At 40.9% G+C, this 27,706-nt stretch overlaps 3 protein-coding genes across 3 annotated transcripts; all 3 read left to right on the forward strand.

Annotated features, from left to right (window-relative positions):
• LOC103419639 (uncharacterized) lies at positions 1-17,252 on the forward strand. The gene is made up of 9 exons (XM_029087606.2): positions 1-432; positions 624-2,298; positions 2,407-2,767; positions 2,923-3,007; positions 3,261-3,317; positions 11,993-12,052; positions 12,280-12,501; positions 13,086-14,555; positions 14,756-17,252. The coding sequence occupies exons 2-9, from the start codon at positions 756-758 to the stop codon at positions 15,197-15,199; spliced, it is 4,242 nt and encodes a 1,413-aa protein (XP_028943439.2). The 5' UTR covers positions 1-432; positions 624-755; the 3' UTR covers positions 15,200-17,252.
• On the forward strand, positions 15,315-17,252 carry LOC103446721 (ATP synthase gamma chain, chloroplastic). The gene has a single exon (XM_008385854.4). It carries the CDS (start codon positions 15,670-15,672, stop codon positions 17,029-17,031), a length of 1,362 nt encoding a protein of 453 aa, XP_008384076.3. The 5' UTR covers positions 15,315-15,669; the 3' UTR covers positions 17,032-17,252.
• A 1,154-nt stretch (positions 17,253-18,406) lies between these two features.
• LOC103429752 (starch synthase 3, chloroplastic/amyloplastic-like) lies at positions 18,407-26,767 on the forward strand. The gene is made up of 17 exons (XM_029087607.2): positions 18,407-18,506; positions 20,188-20,344; positions 20,818-20,884; positions 20,983-22,197; positions 22,359-22,573; positions 22,859-23,129; positions 23,202-23,377; positions 23,489-23,596; positions 24,011-24,120; positions 24,335-24,440; positions 24,795-24,965; positions 25,118-25,246; positions 25,409-25,591; positions 25,728-25,859; positions 25,960-26,071; positions 26,274-26,397; positions 26,489-26,767. Exons 2-17 carry the CDS (start codon positions 20,234-20,236, stop codon positions 26,619-26,621), a joined length of 3,363 nt encoding a protein of 1,120 aa, XP_028943440.2. The 5' UTR covers positions 18,407-18,506; positions 20,188-20,233; the 3' UTR covers positions 26,622-26,767.
• The last annotated feature ends 939 nt before the right edge of the window (positions 26,768-27,706 follow it).

A 27,706-nucleotide genomic window follows, 5' to 3' on the forward strand; every position in this document is an offset into this window, starting at 1 on the left:
GCAGTGAATTTTATTAGTTTTACAGAAACGGTATTTTCCGCCGCACCGCCAAGTACCCGCCTAATTTGCCAATCTCGCCGGACGCAAAAAGGAAAACCTGCAAATATCCGAAACGCCACGTTTCGTACTTTCCAGGGGGGCCGTGGGCAACGCACGCCGCGGGTAGATCACTGGACGTTTCAGGAGGTGAAACTTTCGCATTCAATCGTCGTTTTTGACAATTTGGGGCTTAGGGTTTTTGGGAGGGGGTGAAATTAGATTGAATAAATTGCAGTCGATTTCGGATTTTGATCCCGAAATCCAAAGCTGCATTGGGTTCTGGCGCCTTCTTCTTCTCCTTCCCAATTGCAATCTTCGTAGCTTTCGCATTCAGAAGTCGAATTATTGCCGCCGCAACACTTCGATCTGATTTTTTTCCTCTTACTTTTAAAGGTGAGCGCTTTGTTTTGCATCCACATGGTATCGTATTTGTTTGCTTGTTTTCTTTGAATTTTCAGTTTTTATACTTAAATGTTGAAGAATTCATATGAGTGGCTGTGGCATTGAGCTGAGTAATTTGTTTGGAGAGTCAATGAATGTAAAATTGTGATTTTTTAATTTAATTTCTAAACAATTTTGAACAGTTTCCGCTCTCTGGCCTGGTTATGGTGGCAAAGGTGTTTTGATTGTCGTCACGGAGATTTTCGGGCCTGTTATGACTTCTAGATTTGATTAGAACTCGAAGGGTCAGCTGCATTGGATATTGTTTGTCCAAAATGTCTTCGTCTCCTCGCGAAAAGCCTTCTCCTGCTACCGAGAGCTTGAGTGAGCAGCATGAGAGTGTATTGAGACTTGAGGAGGATGAGGGTGAAGATGAGGATGAAGAAGAAGATGTAGATTTCAATCCTTTTTTAAAAGGAACTCTTTCGCCAGAAGCTTCTTCTAGTCTGAGCTCTGATGTAGAAGTTTTAGATGGTGAAGTTGTTGACAGCAGCAGAAACACTATTGAAACTGCCAGGATTAATTCGTTGATCGTGGCTTGCGAGGCGCAAAAGTGTTCTGTTGGGGACCCAGAGCATGGGGAGGAAGAAACCGTGATGCAAACTGCTGTTTCTCCTGACGGTGCATCTGCAAATGAGTTTGAAAAAACTGCCAGAAATTCTAACAGTGAAGCTGTTCAAGAAAAGGATGATGTCTCAAGCGGTGAAACTGATGTTAATGATGCTATAGTAGGAGAGTTGAGTAACACAGAAGACGTCCCAAAGCCTACTGTGGACTTAGATGATGAGGATGAAGATGCTATCTGTAAACGCACCAGGGCCCGCTATTCATTAGCAAGTTTCACACTTGATGAACTCGAGACTTTTCTTCAAGAAACAGATGATGAGGACGACCTCCAAAATGTTAACGATGAAGAAGAATACAGGAAATTCCTCACTGCTGTTTTACAGGGTGAAGGTGACGAGCAGTCAACTAAAGAAAATGAAAATGCTGATGACGAAGATGAGGATAATGATGCAGACTTTGAGATAGAACTTGAAGAGTTACTTGAGAGTGACGGGGATGAGAATACTAGGGACAAAAGTGTAGATGAGAATGGGGAAGCTGGAAGACGACCAAAGACTAGGCAGAATAAGTGTCATAAAGAACCTGCCCAGTGTAAGAAGAAGAATTTAGGACAGACAAAAAGGCCATTGCGCCCCCTTCTACCAGTTTTGCCAAAGGGACCAATGTCCTGTTTCTCTAATCAGGCCGGCAGAACTTTAATGCGCGGAACAGCTTCAAGTTGTTTGTCTTCCACAGTATCAGAACGTTCTATAAATGGATTCACTGCCCACCAGATTGGCCAGTTGCACTGCTTGATCCATGAACATGTGCAGCTACTTATTCAAGTATTTTCTCTGTGTGCCCTTGATTACTCTCGGCAACATATTGCCTCCCAGGTTAAAAAATTGATCTCTGAGATGCTCCAGAAGCGTGACGAAGTACTGATATGGAAAAATGTACCGTATCCTACTGTTTGCTTTTTCCCATCAGTACCAACTGAATTCCCTAATTCCTACACGACACAAAGTTCCTTAGCATCATCCCTCACATTTGATGTACTTAGAGAGTGTTCCTTGAATAATCATATGGCAGTTTCCCCAAATATTTCTCCTTCCAATGGTAGACGTGAATGTGTTCCTAATGGGCAGGTGGGCATTTCTCAGAATATTGGGGGTTCTTTCTGGGTGCCCTCTGTAAGTGGTCCTGTGCTATCTGTCTTGGATGTAGCTCCACTTAGTTTAGTTGGAAGATACATGGATGAAGTCAATACAGGTATACCATGAATAAAGTCACAAGTGTTTTTCACGCTTTTGCTTATGTATCTGTATCAATAATTTTGCTCTTTATTTATCTGCCATTGATTTGGAATTATTTTCACAGCTGTTCAGGAAAATCGACGGTGTTTCGTGGAAACTAGTTCCGATACTCGCCTCGAAAAGGAGCCTTTGTTTCCCTTTTCTAACTTTCAATTAGGTGCTCAGGCCAATTGCGAATCTGTAAGTGGAACTGGTTCCTCAGCTTCCAATGTGGCTCCATCTTCATCTAGTCAACGACCACCCAAGAAGTCACTGGCTGCTACCATTGTTGAAAGCACCAAGAAGCAATCACTTGCTTTAGTTCCAAAGGACATATCAAAGTTAGCCCAGGGGTTTTTTCCTTTGTTCAATCCAGCATTATTTCCCTATAAACCACCCACAGGAGCAGTCGCAAACCGGATTCTTTTCACTGATGCAGAAGACGAGTGAGTTGCACACTTTCTTCTTTATTGTTGAGTTGGTGGCTTATCATGATTTGTTTTTGTTGTCAGACTTTGGAGATTGTGATTAATATCAATCTATAGTATTCCTTTATTATAGTTTATGGGTTCATGTGTTTATTATTGGAACTGCAATACAGATTATTAGCATTGGGGATGATGGAACATAATACGGATTGGAAGGCAATTCAACAACGCTTTCTTCCTTGCAAAACTAAGCACCAGGTAATCTTTTTCTAGACTATGTATTGTGAACAGAAAATTATCTGATTATGTCTTTTTTGCGAAGGCTTTCCTTTGTGCACCCTCTGCTTATCAGGAGACAACATGTATTAATACATAGGTCATTCTAGTCAAATCATCATTACTAGCATAGGAAAAAAATTCAATAAAAGCCCACTACTAGGTAACAACCACAGAATTTTTGAGTAATTTATGCTTGAGCCAGAACGTCAACTTGCTATTGTTTGTTTTACAGATTTTTGTTAGGCAGAAAAACCGCTGCTCATCAAAAGCACCAGAAAATCCCATAAAGGTATGGAAGAACTTATGATTAAATTTTATTTATTTATTTATCAGTATTACTTTGAAACATGTGTTTTGTTGGTGGAATGAGATGACAAGATAAATTGGTAGAAAGGAATTTCCTGTCTGTAGTCGTCTATTAGGGTTCAATTAATTGGTAGGCATGACAAGCCAAATGCTTGATCAAACATCTAGTCATGTTTTAATGGACGAAAGGAAGTTATGGTTTGGGGATTTTAATTGTTGAATTTTAGATCATAATGCTGTTGTAAATTTGTAACCCTGTGTCTTTTATCAGTAATTAACTCCGCCTATGTCTTACATGGCCGGTCCCAAGCCCGGATAAAGGAGGAGGGGGAGGGCGTCAGGTAGTCGACAGCCGGCACTCCATGATCACGTCGAATCCTTATGAAAATGAATCCAGAACAAAATCGCGCTAAAGCTAGGGCGTCACCCGTAAGTGGCGCGCTGTGTGGCCCGAGCACAGTGATAAGTGAGCAAGGGTCGCTGTATCTCCATCGGCACCCGGATGCAGTGTTAAATGAGCAAGGGGGCCATAGAAACTTCTTTTCGAACGACTCCACTCAAAGTTGTTTGGGAGCATATGCTCCTATCAACTTTACCCGGGACACACAAAAGAAGTACTTTGATCCTATTAGACGGGGGAGGGTGAAGAAGCTAGGACAGAAGGGTAGAGTTCAAGAGAGCAAAATGCGTTTAGGAACGTGGAATATAGGAACCTTAACGGGAAAATCTATGGAAGTAGTGGAAGTTATGGTGAGGAGAAGGATAAATATTATGTGCCTACAAGAAACTAAGTGGGTTGGTAGTAAGGCAAAGGATCTAGAAAACTCAGGGTTTAAACTTTGGTATTCGGGCACAAATAGAACGAGAAACGGTGTTGGCATCATCGTGGACAAGACCTTGGTACAAGATGTTGTAGATGTCAAGAGGGTAGGAGATAGAATCATGGCAATCAAGATTGTAATAGGACAAGAACTTATCAATGTGATTAGTGCATACGCACCTCAAGTAGGGTTGGATACGAGTTCGAAGGAGAAATTTTGGGAAGATCTTGGAGACTTGGTGCAAGGAATTGCTCAGACGGAGAAGTTATTTATAGGAGGAGATTTAAATGGACACGTGGGCAGGGAGACAGGCAACTATGGAGGTTTTCATGGTGGCCATGGTTTTGGGGAGAGAAACGAGGATGGGGAAGCTATCTTGGATTTTGCAATGGCATATGATCTCTTCTTAGCCAACACCTTCTTTAAGAAGAGAGAAGAACATGTGATCACCTACAAGAGTGGGTCGTCAAAAACACAAATAGATTTTCTTCTAATGAGGAAAGGGGATCGTATAACTTGTAAGGATTGCAAAGTTATACCAGGAGAGAGCGTGGCTAATCAACATCGCTTGTTGGTGATGGATGTACATATCAAAAGAGTAAGACAAAAGAACAAGACTTGGAAGTGCCCAAGAACTAGATGGTGGAATCTAAAAGAAGAAAAACAAGCCATTTTCAAAGAGAAGGTAATCATCCAATGTGTGTGGGATAGAGAGGGGGAAGCTAGCCAAATGTGGGATTCCATGGCTAGTTGTATCCGAAAAGTAGCAAAAGAGGTATTAGGAGAGTCCAAGGGCTTTGCCCCACACCAAAAGGAATCTTGGTGGTGGAATGAGGAGGTACAAACAAAGGTGAAGGCTAAGAAGGAATGTTGTAAAGCCTTATACAAGGAGAGGACCGATGAAAATGGTGAAAGGTATAGAAAAGCGAAGCAAGAGGCGAAGAAAGCTGTCAGAGAAGCTAAGTTAGCGGCTTACGACGATATGTATAAACGACTAGATACCAAAGAAGGAGAGTTGGATATCTATAAACTAGCTAGAGCAAGGGAAAAGAAGACAAGGGACCTAAACCAAGTGAGGTGCATCAAGGATGAGGATGGAAAGGTTCTTGCTACAGAGAACGCGGTTAAAGACAGATGGAGAGGTTATTTTCATAATCTTTTCAATGAAGGACATGAAAGGAGTGCTTCTTTAGGGGAGTTGAGTAACTCAGAAGAGTGTAGAAACTACTCCTTTTATCGTCGAATCCGGAAGGAAGAAGTGGTTGTAGCTTTGAAGAAGATGAAGCATAGAAAAGCAATAGGCCCAGACGATATACCAATCGAAGTGTGGAAAGTTTTGGGAGAGACAGGTATAACATGGCTCACTGACCTTTTCAATAGGATTTTGAAAACGAAGAAGATGCCAAATGAGTGGCGAACGAGCACTTTGGTGCCTATCTACAAGAATAAGGGCGACGTACAAAATTGCATGAACTATAGGGGTATTAAGCTAATGAGTCATACAATGAAGCTCTGGGAGAGAGTCATTGAGCATAGATTGAGGCAAGAGACACGGGTTTCGGACAACCAATTCGGGTTCATGCCAGGGCGCTCAACCATGGAGGCAATCTATCTCTTACGAAGATTGATGGAAAGATATAGAGATGGGAAAAAGGATTTACACATGGTCTTTATAGATTTGGAAAAAGCGTATGATAGGGTCCCAAGAGACATTCTTTGGAGGATTTTAGAGAAGAAAGGAGTACGAGTAGCATATATCCAAGCTATAAAGGATATGTATGAAGGAGCAAAGACTGCCGTAAGAACTCATGAAGGACAAACCGAAAGCTTTCCCATAACTGTAGGATTACATCAAGGCTCATCCTTAAGTCCTTACCTTTTTGCGTTGGTAATGGATGAGTTAACAGGACATATTCAAGATGATATTCCTTGGTGTATGCTTTTCGCAGACGATATAGTGTTGATAGATGAAACTCAGGAAGGGGTAAATGCAAAGCTTAACCTTTGGAGAGAAGTGTTGGAATCTAAAGGTCTTCGCCTAAGCCGATCAAAGACAGAATATATGGAGTGCAAGTTCAGTGCAAATGGAGGCCAAAACGAGTTAGGGGTGAGGATCGGAGATCAAGAAATACCAAAGAGCGACCGTTTTCGTTACCTAGGATCTATCTTGCAAAAGAACGGAGAATTAGATGGAGATCTCAACCATAGAATACAAGCTGGATGGATGAAGTGGAAGAGTGCATCCGGCGTGTTGTGTGACCGCCGTATGCCACTGAAGCTCAAGGGAAAATTTTATAGGACGGCAATAAGGCCGGCGATGCTGTATGGCACAGAATGTTGGGCGGTGAAACATCAACACGTACACAAAATGGGTGTAGCGGAGATGAGGATGCTTCGTTGGATGTGTGGGCACACGAGAAAGGATAAGATTAGGAATGAGGATATCCGGGGTAAAGTAGGAGTAGCCGAAATTGAAGGAAAGATGAGAGAAAATCGGTTACGGTGGTTTGGACATGTGCAAAGAAGGCCTACTGACGCTCCGATTAGAAGATGCGACTATGGGACAGAGGTTCAGGGCCGAAGGGGTAGAGGAAGACCTAGGAAAACTTTGGAAGAGACTCTAAGAAAAGACTTAGAGTACTTGGATCTAACGAAGGACATGACACAGGATCGAGCACAATGGCGTTCTAAGATTCATATAGCCGATCCCACTCAGTGACTTGGATTTTCCAAGTCTCCAACCAAGAAGTTTTCCTCACTCGGGAAATTAAGGGAACACTACCCCAACCTACATGCTCCACTCAGAAAGCTTCAACATACAAGCTTCAACAAAAGAAAATTCGAAGAACTTAGCGAAGAAGGCTTTGGTGTATTTAACACAATACGTTGAAATGAAGGAAAGCTTATTTATTGATATCCCCGATAAGCTACAAATATGTACATATACATGAGTCAAAATAAACACACAAGAGGGAGCCTTCACAAAGGTTGCTTAGGAGAAGTCTCAGCAGTCGGTAGAGCCCCAGAAAGAGAAGGCACCGGAGGGGGATCATTTGGAGCCTCAGTACTGGACAGAACCCTAGAAGGAGGAGGCATCAGAGGTTGATCATTTGGAGCTTCATTACGCGGTACAGCCCCAGAAGACGAAGGCAATAAATGCCTTTGGAACAAACCCACAAATCTCTGATGATCAAGTAAAACCTGACCATCAGTTTCCTTCATCTGGTCAAGCTTCCTCTTCATGTTTGTAGCATAGTCATGTGCGAGCCGGTGCAACTGTTTATTCTCATGCTTGAGCCCTCTAATCTCCTGTTTGAGACTCATCACTTCAGCCGCCAATGATTCAACTTGGCGGGTTCGAGCAAATAGGCGTTGGGCCATATTAGACACAGAACCTGCACACTGAACACTGAGAGCCAGCGAATCCTTAACAGCTAACTCATCAGACCGTTTGGAAAGTAGTCTGTTATCTTTGGGAGTGAGAAGGTTCCTGGCCACCACCGCAGCGGTCATATCATTCTTCATCACGGAATCCCCAACGGTAAGAGGACCAGTTGGGGAGACGAAGGATGGGCGCCATATGTTGTCTGGAGAAGGCGGGGCTGCCTCTTCAACAAGGTTCAAGTCAAAACGACGGTCGGAGGGGCCAGACATTTTCAAAGGTGTTGAAGAGAGAAGAGGTCGGACAAATCAAGATCTTAGAAGTGCAAGAATGAAGCTTCTACTGGTGGAGATTCAAGTGTGCTTTGGAACTTAATGCCAGCCCCTATAAAAATCTGCACTCGACGGAGCTTCAGAAATCAAAGAGGCGCCTGCTCAGAAATCGAAGAGGCGTTTGCTTTCTCAAAAGTTGGGCTGCTTAGAGATCACGAGGGTTGATCTCAGAAATCGAAGAGCCGTTTGCTTTCTCAAAAGTTGGGCTGCTCAAAGACCACGAAGGCCGATCTCAGAAATCGAAGAGGCGCTCGCTTTCTCAAAAGCTGGGCTCCCTAGAGACCACGAGGGCCGATCTCAGAAATCGAAGAGGCACCTACTTTTCCAGCCTTGTCAGCACCTGTCACGCACACTCAGCTTTGCGGAAATTATGGGCATTCTGTCAAAGACTTCTGGGGAAGTAGAAAACACATGAATCTTACTGTTCAATCACCCACTTCCCACACGCAACAATAGCTCATGGGTACCACAGATAACTTTGCCAAAGTTCTCTGCCAAAGTTGAGCACGTGAAGCTTGCAGCTCCCACTACATCGCTCTGACCAAGAAGGGTAAAAGAATAGCAAAGAAACAGCACTAACAAAGTTTAGACCCATAAATTTTGAAGGTCTAGCTACCATATTATTACCCACAAGGGTAAAGGAACAGTACCACTGCTGGATAATTGGAAAGTCCATGTATGTCAACCTCTGTGCTTCGTGGCAAGGTAGACTAGCAAACATGCCCAACCTTTACTCACATTCGAGAAAACACTCCCAATAAGATTGCTTGCTCCAAAATCGAAGAGGCACCGTCCTCCGAATCTAAAGAGCCAGACTCCCAACATGACTACTTTCTTAAAAATCGAAGAGAGGGTAAAGGAACAGTACCATTGCTGGATAATTGGAAAGTCTCTGTGTGTCAACCTCTGTGCTTCGTGGCAAGGTAGACTAGCAAACATGCCCAACCTTTACTCACATTCGAGAAAACACTCCCAACAAGATTGCTTGCTCCAAAATCGAAGAGGCACCGCCCTCCGAATCTCGAGAGCCACTCTCCCAACATGATTACTTTCTCAAAAATCGAAGAGACACTGCTCCCCAAATCTCGAGAGCCAGACCCCCAGCATGATTGCTTTCTCAAAAATCGGTGAGGCATCGTTCTCCGAATCAATCGAAGAGACGCTCGCTTTCTCAAAAGCTGGGCTGCTCAGAGACCACGAGGGCCGATCTCAGAAATCGAAGAGGCACCTACTTTTCTAGCCTTGTCAGCACCTGTCACACGCACACTCAGCTTTGCAGAAATTATGGGCATTCTGTCGAAGACTTCTGGTGAAGTAGAAAGCACATGAATCTTACTGTTCAATCACCCACTTCCCACACGCAACAATAACTCATGGGTACCATAGATCACTTTGCCAAAGTTCTCTGCCAAAGTTGAGCACGTGAAGCTTGCAGCTCCCACTACATCGCTCTGACCAAAAAAGGTAAAAGAATAGCAAAGAAACAGCACTAACAAAGTTTAGACATATAAATTTTGAAGGTCTAGCTACCATATTATTACCCACAAGGGTAAAGGAACAGTACCACTGCTGGATAATTGGAAAGTCCCTGTGTGTCAACCTCTGTGCTTCGTGGCAAGGTAGACTAGCAAACATGCCCAACCTTTACTCACATTCGAGAAAACAGTCCCAACAAGATTGCTTGCTCCAAAATCGAAGAGGCACCGTCCTCCGAATCTCGAGAGCCAGACTCCCAACATGACTACTTTCTCAAAATCGAAGAGAGGGTAAAGGAACAGTACCATTGCTGGATAATTGGAAAGTCCCTGTGTGTCAACCTTTGTGCTTCGTGGCAAGGTAGACTAGCAAACATGTCCAACCTTTACTCACATTCGAGACAACACTCCCAACAAGATTGCTTGCTCCAAAATCGAAGAGGCACCGCCCTCCGAATCTCGAGAGCCAGACTCCCAACATGATTACTTCCTCAAAAATCGAAGAGACACTGCTCTCCGAATCTCGAGAGTCAGACCCCCAGCATGATTGCTTTCTCAAAAATCGAAGAGGCATTGTTCTCCGAATCTCGAGAGCCAGATACCACAGACCACTTTTTCAAAGTGCTCTGACAGAGTTAAAACATGTGAAACTGGCAGCTCCCACTACCGTGCTATGACCAAGCAGGGTAAAGGAATAGCATTACTACTTGTTGTTAGGGAGACTCCTATATATGTCGACCTCCATCCCCAACGGACAGGCAGACCTGCAAAAATGCTCAACCCTTCATCATATCTGAGAGGGCACTCCCAACAAAGCCTTTCGAAATATTCAGCTTTCTTTCCCCCCGATAATACCTCTGCAAACAAGCTATACTAGAGCAAGAATATCTCATATCATCAGGGTTAAAAGCAAGAGTATCCCATATCATGCTTTTTCCCTGTTTTTTCTTTTGGCCTTGTTTTTACCTGCAAGACAAGGAGAAAGAGAGCAATCAGCCAGCACTTGGAATCAAGCTTCCAGCCAGGAACTGACTACCTGGAACCCCTTACCTGATTACTTACCTGGCATTGCTCTCGAGTACTCATCTTCAACATCTTATGTTTCCAGGGAAGATTCCGCATCTGCTTGAGGAACAGATAGGGCAAGTGCGAAGGATACAAGGAAGCATGTGGAGACAAGCGTAACAGCACACGTGCCGATACATCCATTACTCTGTCAAAAGCAAAAGTATCCCATATCAGCAGGGTGGAACGTACTCTAGATTTGATGGACTTGTTTTGACCCTCAAATTCTTCAGTCGGCCTTATACTCTGGAGGAAACCAGAAAACCCTCCAGCTCAGTTCAAGAATAAGCCTGTGGAAAGTTACTTCTTCAAAAGCAAAAGTATCTCATATCATCTCTTCTCATTTTTCTTCTCTTTATCCTTCATGCTGCTGCAAGATGGGGAGAAGGTGAACAATCAGTCGGAGCTCTGATTGCTTACCTTGTCTGTCACCTCTTTCAGCAGACCCCCTAGCTCGGCGACTTGGGGGACTCCTACTACATGGTTTGTATCGCGCTTGACCAAGCCTGAAACTACAAGTAAGCTTCAAGTGAAATTGATACATTACCTTGTGCATCTCCACCAGTTAAAGATACCACCCCTGGATGGAGGAAGAGTACTTCCAGAGAAGATGCCACATCTACCTATGAGACAGATAAGGCAAGTCAAGACGACACCACACTCCGATACTTAGAAGTTTCGTGATTACGAGATCATTCTCCCACAATATTTCCTAATGTCATTTGTACTAAATCATTCACTCGTACTCACTAAAGGAGAGCTTGAACCTATGTACTTGTGTAAACCCTTCACAATTAATGAGAACTCTTCTATTCCGTGGACGTAGCCAATCTGGGTGAACCACGTACATCTTGTGTTTGCTTTCCTATCTCTATCCATTTATATACTTATCCACACTAATGACCGGAGCAATCTAGCGAAGATCACAAAAAGCGACCGTTTTCGTTACCTAGGATCTATCTTGCAAGAGAACGGAGAATTAGATGGAGATCTCAACCATAGAATACGAGCTGGATGGAAAGAGTGCATCCGGCGTGTTGTGTGACCGTCGTAGGCCACTGAAGCTCAAGGGAAAATTTTATAGGACGACAATAAGGCCAGCGATGGTGTATGGCAGAGAATGTTGGGTGGTGAAGCATCAACACGTACACAAAATGGGTGTAGCGGAGATGAGGATGCTTCATGGGATGTGTGGGCACACGAGAAAGGATAAGATTGGGAATGAGGATATCCGAGGTAAAGTAGGAGTAGCCGAAATTGTAGGAAAGATGAGAGAAAATCGGCTCTGGTGATTTGGACATGTGCAAAGAAGGCCGACTGACGCTCCGGTTCGAAGATGTGACTACGGGACAGAGGTTCAGGGCCGAAGGGGTAGAGGAAGACCTAGGAAAACTTTGGAAGAGACTCTAAGAAAAGACTTAGAGTACTTGGATCTAACGGAGGACATGACACAAAACCGAGCGCAATGGCGTTCTAGGATTCATATAGCCGACCCCACTTAGTGGGAAAAGGCTTTGTTGTTGTTGTTGTTGTTGTTGTGTCTTTTATCAGTAATTCATATCGCTGTCTATTTCTTCACGCAGGCAGTTCGGAGGATGAAAAACTCACCTTTGACTGCGGAAGAGATAGCATGCATTCAGGAGGTAATTTCTTGATTCGTACATATATGTTTTTGTATAAAAGCTTTGAGAGCATTACTCTCGTGCGTGTGTTTGTATAGACATGTATATACAAATGTTGACTTTTTTTCTCAAATTAGGTTCCAATTGTCGGTTGTTGGATAAAATATGGAATCATTGACAACTAAGCGTTCATTTTTATCTATCAGATTCTCATTTAGAGATATTGTTTATTGTGACTCCGTACTCAGGGACTTAAGGCTTATAAATATGATTGGTTGTCCATATGGAAATTCATTGTCCCACATAGAGATCCATCCTTGTTACCTCGGCAGTGGCGTATTGCTATTGGGACTCAGAAGTCATATAAGGTTGATGAGTCAAAAAAGGAGAAGAGACGATTATATGAATCAAAAAGAAGGAAGGAAAAGAATGCAGATTTGACAAGTTGGCAAAATTCATCCGAGAAAGAGGTATGATTTCCTTTGAACTTAGAACATTGGCTATTCTATTTGCATTGAGTTTGTAGTTTTGAGTAATTCTTTTATGATGGGTATAAAAATAAAACATTGTTGGCTAAATCAACTGCTCATATTAGAGAAAAGGGCGCGGCTAGGCTTCAAATTAGCTTCTGTTCTAGACTTAATCATTGCTAATGATGTCATATGCTTCCTAAATGTTGATGAACGTAGTGAGGCTTAGGAGTTGCAGGTTATGTAGAACTTTCTGAACTTTAGGAATAAGAAGTAATTACAAAATGTAAGAAATATAAGGTTTTTAGTTTCGGCCTGCGATTGTAAAAGAAATAAGTGGTTCGGTGCGATTTGTTTCTAAAAGTTACATTAAAGTGCATCATAGAGCCCTTAAGTTTCTCAGTTTAGGATGTGTGGGGAGTGTGCGCCAAAGTCCAATTTTACTAACTTTTCAGAATATTGCAAATGATTCATATGGAACTTTTCTTTGCACACACCTATAGCCTAGCTGAGCCTGGAGTATAGATGATTGAAAGCCCCTTAAAATGATGGTGATTTTATTTAGAGTTTGGTATTGACTGCAGGACTGCCAAGCTGAAAAGTCTGGTGGAGAGAACAGCGCAGATGGTTTGACCGACAATAATGCAGGTGAAACTTATGTTCATGAGGCCTTTTTAGCAGATTGGAGACCGGGTACTTCCTCTGTAGAAAGAAACCCTCATAGTGGTACCCTATCCCAAGGTGCCATCCATGAATGGGTAAATGTTTTTGGGCAGAAGGAAGCTCCTCAAACCCAGACTGTGTCACAGTATCCGCATGGTCAATCTCAAATCACGGGTGTTAGACATTTTACATCCAGTACCACACCAGCGAATCATTCTGTTTCTCAACTCTATTATCGGCCGTATCGAGCTCGTAGAACGAATGGTGCACAACTAGTTAAGCTAGCACCGCAATTGCCTCCTGTGAATCTTCCACCGTCTGTTCGTGTAGTCTCACAATCTGCCTTCAGAGGTTCTTTACGTGGGGCATCTTCCACAGTTTCTGCTTCTGGAGGTAGTAGTGGTGCTGCTGCAACACACAATCTTTTTTCTCAACCTTCTAAAGCTGGAAGGTTTGGGACCTCTGATGCCATAACAGCTTCACATACTAAAAGTAGTTCGCTGAAAGACACTGTTTCAACGTTGTGTCCAGAAGATTCTAGAATTATCCAGGATAAATGTGTAGAGGAAGGAAGAGATGTTGATTCTGATCTTCAGATGCATCCTCTGCTGTTCCAGGCCCCTGAAGATGGACGTCTGCCCTATTTCCCGTTGAACTGCAGAAACAGCAATTCCAGTACTTTCAGTTTTCATTCAGCAAATCAGCCTCAGCTGCATTTAAGCCTTTTTCATAATCCTCATCAAGGAAACCATGTTGATGGTTTTGACAAGTCACTGAAGACACCCAACTCAACATCTCGTGCCATTGATTTCCATCCACTTATGCAAAGAACTGACTGTGTAAGTAGTGCCACGGTAACAACATACTCAACCGCACCCCTATCTGTCGGTTCAGGAGGAAACCATTCTCAAGATCAATATCCTTCCGATACTGGTCGACTTCATTTGCCGGTCAATGCTGATTCACGGTCTATGGGCACTAATGAGAAAGCTAATGAACTGGACTTGGAGATCCACCTAAGTTCTACATCCAAAAAGGAAAAACCTTCAAAAAGGAGAGATGTCGCTGCGAATAATTCCATTAGATCTAGAACAATGGCACCAGAGATGATAACTCAATGTGCTAATAGTCCATTGCTTCGGCAAGCCGAAAATTCTTCAGCAAATGGCAGTGAACTTGTTATACCAAGTAATGATATCAGCAGGTACAGTATAGATGATATAGGTGACCAGTCTCAACATGATATTCAGATGGAACAGGAAGAGTTGAGCGACTCTGATGAAGAAAATGAAGAAAACGAAGAAAATGTTGAGTTTGAGTGTGAGGAGATGACTGATTCTGAAGGAGAGGGGGGATCGGCATGTGAAGAAGTTGCTGAGATGCAAAATAAGGTGACTTTTCTTGTTTTTCCAGCCAGCTTCAAGATTCTATTGGCTGTGGCCCTGTGGAACCACATATTCTTACTTTTGTCCCAAGTTATAAATTCTACTCGCGACATCCATCTATTATTGTCACAGGTTTCCGCCAATCTTGTTCGGGAGGGGAGTTTTCAGTTGTTCCTTTTTCTGACTTGGTGTTTTCTTGTTTATAGGATGTTCCAACGCATGCGATGAAAAGACCTGCAACAACAGATCCTGATGGCAAGGAGTGTGAGCCAAATGCCACTTATCATCCTCAGGACAATATTCACAGAATTCCTAACTTGGACGATGCCAGTAATTCTTCCTGGCTAAGTTTGGATTCGTGTGCACCAGATCGCCCTCCGCACATGATGTCTAAGTACGACGAAAGTACAATGGACAGCAGTTTTTCTGCCAATGACTCGCAGTCATCTCGTCCTCTTCGCTCTTGTAAGAAAGCGAAACTAAGCACAAGGGAAGGTGCAACACCGAAACAAGCTGTGGACATGACGCACCAACTGAGCCTGGGTCCTCCATCAAATCCGACGGCAAGGAAACCCAGGAAGCGTGTATCGAGAACCAGTACATGTTTGAACATAGGATTGACTGTAGAAAACTCCGGCAGTGATGGCTAACATAAAAGATTTTCAAATGTTTATGCACCCTTACTAACCCTAATTTCTAGTTTGGTAAGTGTATAAATGATCTCTTACTTCTTGGACGCCAACCCATTTGACCCAAGTGGCGTCCAACATTTTGTTCATGTCAAGGTATGTAGTTATCTTTCCAAGGCACCAAATTTTGATGTTATTTGTACAAACTAGACAACTTGTATCATTGGGTCAATTGATATTCTCTCTTATACCGATGACACTCTGGCGGTTTTCTATGCCAATCACATGTTGCAACGTGAGAAAGTCTAAAACGTTTGACAATATGTAATTGGTTTAAGATAACGCCACCGTGGCATTCATTAAATTTATCTCTGTAACCAAAGTTTTAATCCAGAGGGATTCCTCACTCGCTTAGCCGCATATGCCCTTCCAGCACCCACCCAGATCATGCCACGTAGGATAGGACCCACCTACGATAAATTGAGAATCAAATGTCTGCCCCAAATGATCACCAACGGTCAAAATCCTTATCCCAAAACCTGATCCAAAAGCTCCCTCTCCCTCTCCCTCCACTCATTCCCCCGCTCTTTGCCACCATTCACCTGAAGTCCTACATACATGAAGATAAAGACTTCTTCACAAACCAAGCCTCACATTGCAGACCCTCTTTCTTCTTCCCTGTTCCTCCATTTCGAGCTCCGAAAACTCCGTTACAACTTGGAACCGCCATGTCTTGCTCAAATTTGACAATGTGGGCGTCCTCAAAACCCTCCCTTTCCGACGCCTCCGCCCTCTCCTGCCGCTCCTTCATCGCCCCTCTTCAGCTTCCCTCCCAAAACTCCCTTCCCGCCTCGCGATCGTCATCTGTGACACCGGTTCAATGCGGTCTTCGCGAGCTTCGCGAGCGTATTTCATCAGTGAAGAACACGCAGAAGATCACCGAGGCTATGAAGCTTGTGGCAGCCGCCAAAGTCCGCCGCGCTCAAGAGGCTGTCGTTAATGGCAGACCCTTTTCGGAAACCCTAGTTGAAGTTCTTTACAACATTAATGAGCAGCTCCAAGTGGAAGACATTGATGCTCCTCTGACCAAAGTTAGGCCCGTCAAGAAAGTTGCTCTCGTTGTCATAACTGGGGATCGTGGTCTTTGCGGAGGGTTCAACAATATGATCATCAAAAAAGCCGAGAGAAGAATCGCGGAATTGAAGGCTCTTGGTCTCGAATTCACCATCATCAGCGTCGGTAAAAAGGGTAACTCATATTTCCTCCGCCGGCCTTACATTCCGGTTGATAAGTTTCTCGAGGGAACCAACCTCCCAACCGCCAAAGAAGCGCAGGCCATCGCGGACGATGTTTTCTCCCTTTTCGTGAGCGAAGAGGTCGACAAAGTCGAGCTTTTGTACACGAAATTCGTGTCGCTGGTTAAATCCGACCCTGTGATTCACACCCTGCTTCCACTCTCGCCAAAAGGAGAGATTTGCGACATCAATGGCGTTTGTGTGGACGCCGTGGACGATGAGTTCTTCAGGCTGACAACAAAGGAAGGGAAATTGACAGTGGAGAGAGATGTCATCAAGACGCAGACCGTGGATTTCACACCGGTTTTGCAGTTTGAGCAGGATCCGGTTCAGATTCTCGACGCTTTGCTGCCCTTGTACCTCAACAGTCAGATTTTGAGGGCATTGCAGGAGTCTCTAGCCAGTGAGCTCGCTGCTAGGATGACCGCTATGAGCAATGCAACCGATAACGCTGTGGAGCTGAAGAAAACCTTGTCGCAGACCTACAATCGGCAGCGCCAGGCAAAAATCACCGGAGAGATTTTGGAGATTGTTTCGGGTGCCAACGCTTTAGTCTAGACGATTCAAAGAACAACATGGTACTTGTTTTCTCCTCCACATTGAGTTGTGCCAATTGTCTTAAATTTGCAGACTTAACACTTCCATTGTAATTCTCAGCTGCCAATAAACTTTCTGTGCACAAATGAGAACAAAAGAGAGCATTCCACATATATATATTGTATGTCATTTTTTTCCATCATAGTTAATAATACTGCTAATCATGTAATTAAGGATCTGAATTCTCGTTCCTCGTATATCTTCTCTTGCTCTTGAATTACCAATAAGACTGAACCTATCATAATCGAAACCGATTCCGTCTTTCTTTTCCAATAAGACTGATCGAATGGGTATAGGGAGTTCGTCTCGGCAACTTATCAACTCTCTTGAAAATCGGAGAAACAATTACAAACTTAATCACTAGCTCTGTCAACTAAAACCATGAAGATTGACAGGCATGTTATAATACTCTGACTACAAGCGCTCATTAGTTATCCGAGAAAAACTGGGCTCAATGCGATGAACTTCTTTCGCTGCAAATACCCGTTAACAGTTGGGAGAGGAAAATGAGGAACCCCATCCCCGTGATCACTTTGGTTTAGAACATAGGTTCGATTCTGCGAAGATGAACCGGAGGTGGCTATAGAACTCGAAGATAGAAGAAGTTGGTAGAGAGAGCTCTCGGTTTTGAGGTTGTCACAAAGATGTCTTTGAGAAGTTTGGCAATGTGTTCGTGGTTTTAGGTACTTCTGAAAGTCTTCATGTCTTTTTGCCCTCAGTCCGTCGTCGTTCCTCAAGATTTTGCTTCAAGTTCTGGGACTTTGAGAAATTTGAGAGATTTGGGATCGATTGAGAGTTTGTTGTGGAGGAGGACTTGTGTGTTGTTTCTGGCACCTGCATGATTTTTGTGGCGGGAAGCAACGGTCTTATTTTGTTCTTATGATAAAATGAAGCAACGGTCTTTTGACAATTAAGGAAAATAGGTTTCGAATATGAGTAATGGTAGGGAGATTAAATTTGAAAACTAAAAGACATATAAGTTGATGATTGATTTATTACTTAAGCGTTGATAGACGTACTCATTTTTATTGATGACACATAATTTAGTATGCAAATTTAGTCTCCTTAGCATTACTCTTCGAATATAAGCGAACTATCTTTTATTCCAAGTTAAATGGTACATCAAAGTAAAGCGGTAACTTCAAAGAATGCATCTGTGAGAATTCAAACTGGAATTAGGGTCCCTCACAAACTAAGCCCACGTGAGATTAGACAACTGATTAATTTCAGCTTTTAGAAAAAGCCGAATGGAAAAAAGCCACTTTAAATCTTTGAATTGAATATCAACAAAAAAAAAGCACTTCTCATCACCTCCCCCGTTGTTCGGTTTCAATTCCCATTTGGACATTCCTTCTTGGCTTCTTCCCTCTCTCCTCTCCAAAACCAGTTCATCATCATCTCTGATTTCATTTTTCTTTTCTCTCTAATTAATTAAGGTAATATTCATATCTCTAATCTCTAATTTCTTCTTTCTCCCCATCACGTCTTATTGTTGCACACATTTGTTGATGAATCATGAATGCATGTACAAATAATTTCTTGTGATTTTAATTTTGTTATTAAGATGTGAAAAATAAGTGATGCATGATGTTTGATGTTTTTATGGCAATTGATTTTGATGTGCATGTGTAAAAAGGAGGCAGATTGTCTGCCCTCCTCTTTGAGTGTCATTCTCATCCTCTCCTATTTGTGCGGTCACGGTTAAATCACGTCAACATTTTATTTTTTTATTACTTTTTGTCTTATTATCTTTATAAAAAATTAATATAAAATGTTAACGTGGTTTAATCGTGACCGTACAAAATAAGAGAAGATGAAAATGGCATCCAAAGAGAGGGCAGACAATCTGCCTCTGTGTAAAAATGCATTTTTTTATGTTGAGAGAAACTCTCTCGTCTGGGACGAAGTGCCCTGTTTCTTTCTCTCTCTTGCTACGCACGAAAGACCTGAAGTGTTTATTGCATAATCTTCTTTTCCCATGTTTATTAGGTCATCTAGAGAAAATTCATAGTTAAAACCATCATTACATTTAATCATTGTTCTCTAGAGAATGTGTGTTCTACGTATATTTTCTTATTTCATTGATATATTACACTAATTGATGGGAAAAATAAATTAATTACGAGTTCATCATCTACTAGATTTGAACTTAAAATATCTTATTTACAAATGAAAATGAACGATAAATCGTATTATTAAGTAATTAAGCTTTTAGCACATCAAAGCGGTTTTCTCTACGTAATCTTAAAGCGGTCTACCTAAGTAATCGAGTTGCTTGCTTTTTGTAAAAAAGCCATAGGCTGTCTGTCCCTAGTATATTAAATTTTCTCATAAAAAATGATGGATGTTTGGCTGAAAATGTCTTTATTGTTAAGTATTGGTGTAGAGTCCCATCTTTATGTGTCCTAATGTGCCCTTTCTAAGTTCACATATTTAACACTTTTATTTTTCTTTAAATTCAACGTAAATTAATAGGAAAATTAATGAAAATAGTTTGAAAACTTTAACTTTTAAGTAAAAGAATAAAATAAAGGTGTAAGTAAATAGTACTATAAGTGACTTTTTAGGTTAAAAATGTTCTTAACGTTAAAAGTAAACAGTATCAAAAATATTTATTTAAGACTCCCTAAATTAATATGATCTCTAAAAAAAAATTTGTAAATTATTACGGACTTGTAAAATTTGAAGTTTTATTTCATACCATAAAATTAATCAAAATACTAAAGATATATAATAAATTTACTTAAATCCGTCTAGTCTGTCTGGCCTCCCGCCTGGCCCCGTCTAGCCACTTAGGACCTAGGCCTCAGCCCTAAAGCCTAGCGTCTTTTAGAAGGGAACTTTAACGAAAAGCTCCCGGTATTATTTACTTTAACAAAAAACTAGATTTTTACACTAAAAAGTCAATTATGGTACTATTCACTTTAGTTTTTATTTTGTACTTATCGTTAAAATTCGAAATTTTAAAACTCTTTTCATTCGTTTTCTCTTTTGAAATATTGATATAAAAATGTAAATCAAGATCTTTGATAATTAATTAATGAACCGATAAGCTCAGTCTTCGAGCCTTCGAGATGGGTTGCTAATCAGTGGGGATTATATTTTGTGTGATTGAAGGAGCAAGAAGGAAGCAGCATAACAAACAAACAAACATTCTTCTGCCATGGAGGTTTCTATACAAGCACAGAGGCCACTCAGTTGCAGAGGAATTTTCCAACAGAGAGGAAGCAACTTAAAGCTCAAACCTTTTACTGGATTCCCTCCCCATGGAAGAGTTAGTCATTTCTTTTATAAATTTATAGACATATATATACATGTGTGTGTATATATATGCATTTTCTTCTTCTTGTGATATTTCTCTCATTGGGTTTTTTTAGTGATTTGGTATTGAAAGATCACAAGCATGTGAGAATCTGTGTTTTTATGGAGAGATGGATTGTGGGATTCATTGATCTTTGTGGTTGAATGTTTGTTTACCAACACTTTTGGTGGGGTATTGATTGGAGATTTTGTAAAGGTGGAAGCTTTTTCAATGAAATCATGTTCTTTTCTTGGTGGGCACTCACTATTTGTTTGATTTTACTGTAGATATGACTGAATTATGAGAAATTTTACTTTTTGGGCAGTGATGGTTTTGCTTTTCCAGTCAGCTTTTCTGAATACAAGTACTGAACTGTGGTGGATTTAAGTTTTTAATGAGTGTTGTATATCAAACTAAACTTCTCTTAATAATGCATTTTATTTCAGTATTCTTCACGTTTCAAAGGAAACCTGGCAAATGGGGTTTCATACCAAATTACTGCCAGTTCAGCCGGTGAGTTAGCCGTGTTGTTCTCTTCTAGTTTGAAGTTGATTAATTGACCTTAGTTTTCTTTGTTATTGTTAACTTAATCTGACTTTGTAACTTGGTAGATTTTTCAAGGAGGAGACAAAGAAAAGTGTCTCCAGGTTCAAAGGGATTAGTGCCGAAAAACCCAGTAGGAACTAGCGGCCAGAAGACGAATCAAAGGAATATTGGGGACGAAAAGGGTATTACATCTTCGACATCCAGTGAACTTGCTGGGAAAAATAAGAAAACACTTGAATCAAGAGTTGACACCAGAAGAGAATTGGTAGTTGAACCTTCAGAAGAGAGCGATGTTGAGGAAAAAAGAATTGATGAAACTAGTAGTAAGGTTGAGGAATCATCTTCAGTTAGCAAGCCATCTGGTAGGGGGGGCAATCAAGGGATAGAAAATTGGAGTGTAGGTAAGGTCCTTGATGACTTGGCAGACACTGATAAAGGCATTGATACTAGTGAAAAGTTAACGAATGAAGTTTCTTTAAAGTTAAAGTTGGAGAGGGAAGAAAAATTGCGTAAAGAGGAAATTACGAGGCTTGCTGAGGAGAACTTCTCAAGCGGGTACAAAATCTTTGTCTATCCTCAGGTGGTGAAACCTGATCAAGACATAGAAGTGTTCCTTCATAAAAGTATATCAACCCTAAGCAATGAGCCAGAGGTTCAGATGATGGGTGCCTTTAACGACTGGCGTTGGAAACCTTTTACCTTCAGGTTGAACAAAACACAACTCAAAGGGGATTGGTGGTCTTGCCGGTTTCATGTTCCTAAAGAATCATATAAGATAAACTTTGTGTTCTTCAATGGGCAAAATGTTTATGACAATAATGATGCAAAAGATTTCTACATAACTGTGGAAGGTGGAATGGACCTCTTTGCATTTGAAGATTTCTTGCTTGAGGAGAAGCGTAAAGAACAAGAGAAACTTGCAAAGGAGCGAGCTGAGAGGGAAAGGCAAGCAGAAGAGCAGAGGCGAATTGAAGCAGAGAAGGCAGCAAGTGAAGCTGACAGAGCACAGGCAAAGGCAGAGATCGTAAAGAGACGACAAATGGTGCAAGAGTTGATCAAAAAGGCTGTAAGGTCTGTAGAAGACGTTTGGCACATAGAGCCTAGAGAGTTTAATGGTGAGGACTTGGTGAAGTTATACTATAACCGAAGCTCGGGTCCTCTTGTTCATGCTAAGGAACTATGGATTCATGGGGGGCATAATGGTTGGATGGATGGATTGTCAATTGTTGAAAGACTTGTTAGCTCTGAGAGAAAGGATGGTGACTGGTGGTATGCCAATGGTATGTGCATTTTCTTTATTCTTGTCCGTTCTTTCTCTAGCTTACTTATTTTGTTTGTTTTCATTCCTTTACCTTATCTGAGATTTCTGAGATAATTTTCTGTTTGTTGCCTGTATGGCATGTTGTAAAAAACATCATTTTTGTCAACTTTATTCTTGTAGTTGTTGTACCTGAACAAGCTGTTGTCTTGGATTGGGTTTTTGCTGATGGACCACCTCAGAATGCCGTTCTATATGATAACAACCACCGTCATGATTTCCATGCTATAGTTCCAAAATCCATTCCTGAGGAACTATATTGGGTTGAGGAAGAACACCAGATATATAAGAAGCTCCAGGAGGAGAGGAGATTAAAGGAGGAGGCAATACGTGCCAAGGTGAGTCTTACTGAAAAGTACGCCTAGAACGATTAGATTGAGGCGCTTGATGTGAGATTGGGACCACCTTCTTAGGGTTTTTGACTGGTTGGTCCGTGTAGTGCTTGTAATTTATGCAAAGTGTGGAGTTTCTGGATTACCCTTAAATTGTTGTCAATGGGTACTTGAGATTTCCTATCTCTATATATGTTTATTTATCTTATATTGGAAAATTTGGGATTCAACTTCTCACTGTTATCTTATGGCATTACTGATCCCAGTACCATTTCCCTTCACTTGTCGCAGGCCGAAAGAACAGCTCGTATGAAAGCAGAAATGAAGGAAAGAATTTTGAAAAGGTTTTTGCTGTCTCAGAAGCATATAGTATACACTGAGCCTCTTGATGTTCAAGCTGGAAACAAGGCGACAGTTTTCTACAATCCTGCCAACACAGTTCTGAATGGAAAGCCTGAGGTTTGGTTCAGAGGATCATTTAACCGTTGGACCCACCGCAAGGGTCCATTGCAATCACAGAAGATGTTACCCGCAGAGAATGGTTCTCATGTCAAAACAACTGGTGAGTTTGAGTTTATATGTACCTTTCAGGGGTTAAATTTTCTTGTTGACATGTGTATCTGTGTCCCTACAGTTCCAGTCCCACTCGATGCATACATGATGGACTTTGTTTTCTCTGAGACGGAAGATGGTGGACTTTTTGACAACAATAATGGCATGGATTACCACATTCCGGTGTTTGGAGGAGTTGCGAAGGAGCCACCAATGAACATTGTACATATTGCTGTTGAAATGGCCCCCATTGCAAAGGCAAGCTTGTAAACATATATTGTCAGTACGTACTTGCTTGCATATAAGGGCCTTAGTGATTTTGTTTATTTCCTTTTTTATCCCTTCAATTATTCATAACATCTATTCTAGGTTGGAGGCCTTGGTGACGTTGTTACCAGTCTCTCACGAGCTGTGCAAGACTTAAATCACCACGTTGACATCATTCTTCCAAAGTATGATTGTTTGAACTTTAGCAATGTAAGCTTCTCTGCTGTTGCTTATTTCCATATACCTCATCTGCTCTTTACTTCTTTTTTTTCTTTATGCCATTAAGATTTGGTCTTTTGTTTCTTTTCTTTTTTTATTCTGTATTTCTAGTAAATAAAAGAATGCTTGTTCTAGGTCTTATATGTGGCATTTGACTGCCTATCTTGGAGGTACATTCATGGAAATAATGAAATACGGTTTGCTCCTCTTGGGTTTTTGTGAGTCCATGTTCTTTGATTAACAGGTTTTCTTAAAAACATAGATTTCTTCTCGTCTTTTTACATTCTATTGTTTATGATTCATATAATCTGCTGTTTTGGACCTATTCATGTATTTGTTCTTATTCAACATTAGCTTCATAATGCCTTGGTTTCTAAATTATGAAATCCCGGTGTTCTGATACAGGTGAAGGAGTTTCAGTATAACAGAAGCTTCTCTTGGGGTGGAACTGAAATAAAAGTTTGGTTTGGGAAAGTGGAAGGCATTTCAGTGTACTTTTTGGAACCTCAAAACAGGTACTTTCCTCTTTCACGTCCTTCAAACCATGTGTTTTGAATGTACTTATCAAGTTTACTAATTTTTGTTTTCTTTTGTAATGGGTTGATAGGCATTACACTTTTATATCTGGCAATTGATCCTACTGTAATTTGTAAACAATAATGCCATTGTGCCAGATGCAGCAATTTGTTATTTACTATGAATCTTTTCTATTTCCGTTTCTTTTTGCAGATTCTTTTATGCAGGTTGCGTATATGGCTGTAAAAATGATGCAGAGAGATTTGGTTTCTTTTGCCGTGCTGCGCTAGAATTTCTACTCCAAAGTGGATTTCATCCTGTGAGTACTCATGATCCAATTGCTTATCTTAGAAGTTTATTAATTTCACACAACACCAGATGTCTTCACATAAGTGGCCTACTTATTCGGTAGAAGAAAGGAGAAAACATTGCGAAATGTTTATGCAGTTTATATGCGTCCTAGTACTACAAGTGACTTAATTCATATTTGTAGTGGCAGTGGTGCTTCTGCCTACTCTTACCTATGCAAAACAAGTAAAGTAAATTACAAAAAAATATGAAGGAAGATTTTTCTAGAATGAAGGAAAAATTTGATTGTGCTATTTTCAGACGGAAGATTTCAGTTAATGGATTTTTAGGATATCTATTTGAAAGTCGTGCTTTATGATGGCAGGATATCATTCATTGCCATGATTGGTCTAGTGCACCTGTTGCCTGGTTATTTAAAGATCATTACATGCATTATGGTCTCAGTAAAGCTCGGGTTGTCTTCACAATTCATAACCTTGAGTTTGGAACGCACTTCATTGGTAAAGCTGTGGCATCCTCAGACAAATCCACAACGGTAAGTACTTACAAATTCCTGAAACTATCTCATGTCATCAGTTTTTGATGTCCTAGAGCATACTTTGCCATTGTGAATATTAGTATCAGACCGTTCAACTCTAATAACCAGTTCTATCTTGTCAACTGTTTCACTCGTCTCTATATCTTCAGGTATCCAACACTTACGCTAAGGAGGTATCTGGAAATCCTGCAATTGCTCCTCATCTTTACAAGTTTCATGGTATAATAAATGGAATTGACCAAGACATATGGGATCCATACAATGATAAGTTCATTCCTGTAAGTAAATAATATTTCTGTGTTCCTCACTCTAGTAATTCTAAACTTATATTAAAGTTTTTTCCATTTATGTTTCTTGGAATAAGTATTCGGCTGTTTGCCAAATTCTCTTAAATACTTGCAGTACAACTGCATCTAACACATACGATGCTTATCATTCAGATATCATATACTTCTGAAAATGTTGTTGAAGGCAAACAAGCTGCTAAGGAAGCCTTGCAACAAAGGCTTGGTCTGAAAACAGCTGATCTCCCTGTAGTAGGTATTATTACGCGCTTAACTCACCAGAAAGGAATCCATCTCATCAAGCATGCCATTCGGCACACCTTGGAACGCAATGGACAGGTTACCTTTCATCTCTCTCCCTCTTTCTGCGGGTCAATTATTACCATGAACATTGTTCTTGATGGGCTTATGTATCCCCTCTCATTTCTTAGTGTACCAAAGCCAAATCTGAATCAAATTGGACCACTTAATGCAGGTTGTATTGCTTGGTTCAGCTCCAGATCCTCGTATCCAAAATGATTTTGTAAATTTGGCAAATCAGTTACATTCTTCTCATGGTGATCGTGCTCGCCTTTGTTTGACTTATGATGAGCCACTGTCGCATTTGGTCTGTTCTTGTGAAATTCATGTTTTGTTTTATTTATTATGTAAATGGACCTCTTACATCTGCACTGTGATGATAACTTACTAATTGAACTTTCCCACAGATATACTCTGGTGCTGATTTCATCTTAGTTCCTTCAATTTTTGAGCCATGCGGTCTCACCCAACTCATAGCAATGAGATATGGTTCTATACCTGTTGTTCGAAAAACTGGAGGTGTGTACCTAGCTTATCAGTTTCTGACAAGGAGTGTGCTTTAATAGGGTGTTTATACTTGGTCTTGACTAGCCATTTGACATGTTTATAGTCCCCTCTACTATGACACTGAGTTAAAAACTACCTTGGACATTTTTTCTGGTAAACTAAAGTTACTTCGGGGTGAAGTTTGACTGTCGATTTCTTTTTGTATCTTTTATAGGACTTTATGATACGGTATTTGATGTTGACCATGATGAAGAGAGAGCAGACGCCCAGGGTGTCGAGCCAAATGGTTTCAGCTTCGATGGAGCTGATGCTGCTGGTGTCTATTATGCTCTTAATAGGTGCGTACATTTTCTTTCGTAGATGATTGGAGAACTATAGTTTTTTCAAAAATTGAAGTTTAAAAAATGTACTCATAAATGGTGTTTTCAGGGCAATCTCCGCTTGGTTTGATGGTCGGGATTGGTTTAACTCGTTGTGCAAGACGGTGATGGAGCAAGATTGGTCTTGGAACAAGCCAGCTCTCGACTATATGGAGCTTTACCGCGCAGCACGGAAGGAGTGAATATAAGAAATCAGATAACTCCAAATCTATAGCTTTAACTAGCTGCATAAATAATGTAAAGGGGATATGATCTATATGTCAATAGGGTATTTGATGATCATTAGTTTTTCTTTAAAAATAAGAAACCAGTTAATGGCTTCGCCAAAGGTAGTCCACCCTTTTAGGGTCTGACAAGACTCACAAAAGCATTTTAACTCCTTCCTGGCTACCATTGTGTGATTCACCAGCGTCATGAATTGAATCTATCGAACCTATGACTTGTCGTGGAACATGGTATTGATCATTGTTAGTTCAATGCACCATAAAAAGGTGATTAAGAAGTACAGAGAAAAGTTCGAAACATGGAGATCTACAAGTTATGAGTTAGTTCACGTAAATTCTGCCCAGGCCAAAACAAAAATGTGATGTTATTTTTAGCAAATTCAACCTTTGCCCTCCGAATGTCATTTTGACGTAACTTCTCCCCTAAATCATGTTTTCATGCACCTTAACCCTTATTGTTAAGTCCGTCAAATTTTCTGTTAAATATGCATGCTCAGGTAAAGTGACACGGACCAAAAAATAAAATAAAATAGATTTAGAGGTCAAAATAGGTGAAAAAATTATTTCAGCAGCACAGTGGAATTTGTTAACACTATTTGTACATGCATCAATCGAGCCTTTTTAATAAAACTAATTTATAAAGAAATTTTCAAGATTATTACTTGAATCACATCTGCATATATATCACCTGCCAAAGTAAAAAAAGGACTTGAAAAATTAATATTAAAAAAAAAAGGTTAAAAGAAACTGCAAGCGAGTGGCACTTGCTATGAGTATTCATACTTGATCTTGATAGCGCAGAAAAAAATCCCCAAGGTGGGAAAGCATTTAAATTTTTTTCTTATTGGACGTCAAATTTGCTTCCATTACTTTCAAGCATTGAAGCGACCAACCTTGTGGAAATGATAAGTCTTATGACGTGAGAATATATAAGGGATCGGATGAGAGATCTGGACCACTCAATTTCAATTATCTAGCCTCTATTAGCTTATTTTATTGATCTATTTTATACAAAACTAAAAATTTAAATGGTCCGAATATCT

This window comes from Malus domestica, chromosome 10, assembly GCF_042453785.1.
Source record: "Malus domestica chromosome 10, GDT2T_hap1".
Classification (NCBI taxonomy): Eukaryota; Viridiplantae; Streptophyta; class Magnoliopsida; order Rosales; family Rosaceae; genus Malus; species Malus domestica.

Bases quoted from the DNA above. Each gene is read 5' to 3' on its own strand.
- LOC103419639 (XM_029087606.2), top strand. From the start codon at position 756: ATGTCTTCGTCTCCTCGCGAAAAGCCTTCTCCTGCTACCGAGAGCTTG. The intron at 12,053-12,279 runs GTAATTTCTTGA...CTCCGTACTCAG, and splicing joins AGATAGCATGCATTCAGGAG to GGACTTAAGGCTTATAAATA. The intron at 14,556-14,755 runs GTGACTTTTCTT...TCTTGTTTATAG, and splicing joins TTGCTGAGATGCAAAATAAG to GATGTTCCAACGCATGCGAT.
- LOC103446721 (XM_008385854.4), top strand. From the start codon at position 15,670: ATGTCTGCCCCAAATGATCACCAACGGTCAAAATCCTTATCCCAAAAC.
- LOC103429752 (XM_029087607.2), top strand. From the start codon at position 20,234: ATGGAGGTTTCTATACAAGCACAGAGGCCACTCAGTTGCAGAGGAATT. The intron at 20,345-20,817 runs GTTAGTCATTTC...ATTTTATTTCAG, and splicing joins GATTCCCTCCCCATGGAAGA to TATTCTTCACGTTTCAAAGG. The intron at 25,860-25,959 runs GTCTGTTCTTGT...ACTTTCCCACAG, and splicing joins ATGAGCCACTGTCGCATTTG to ATATACTCTGGTGCTGATTT.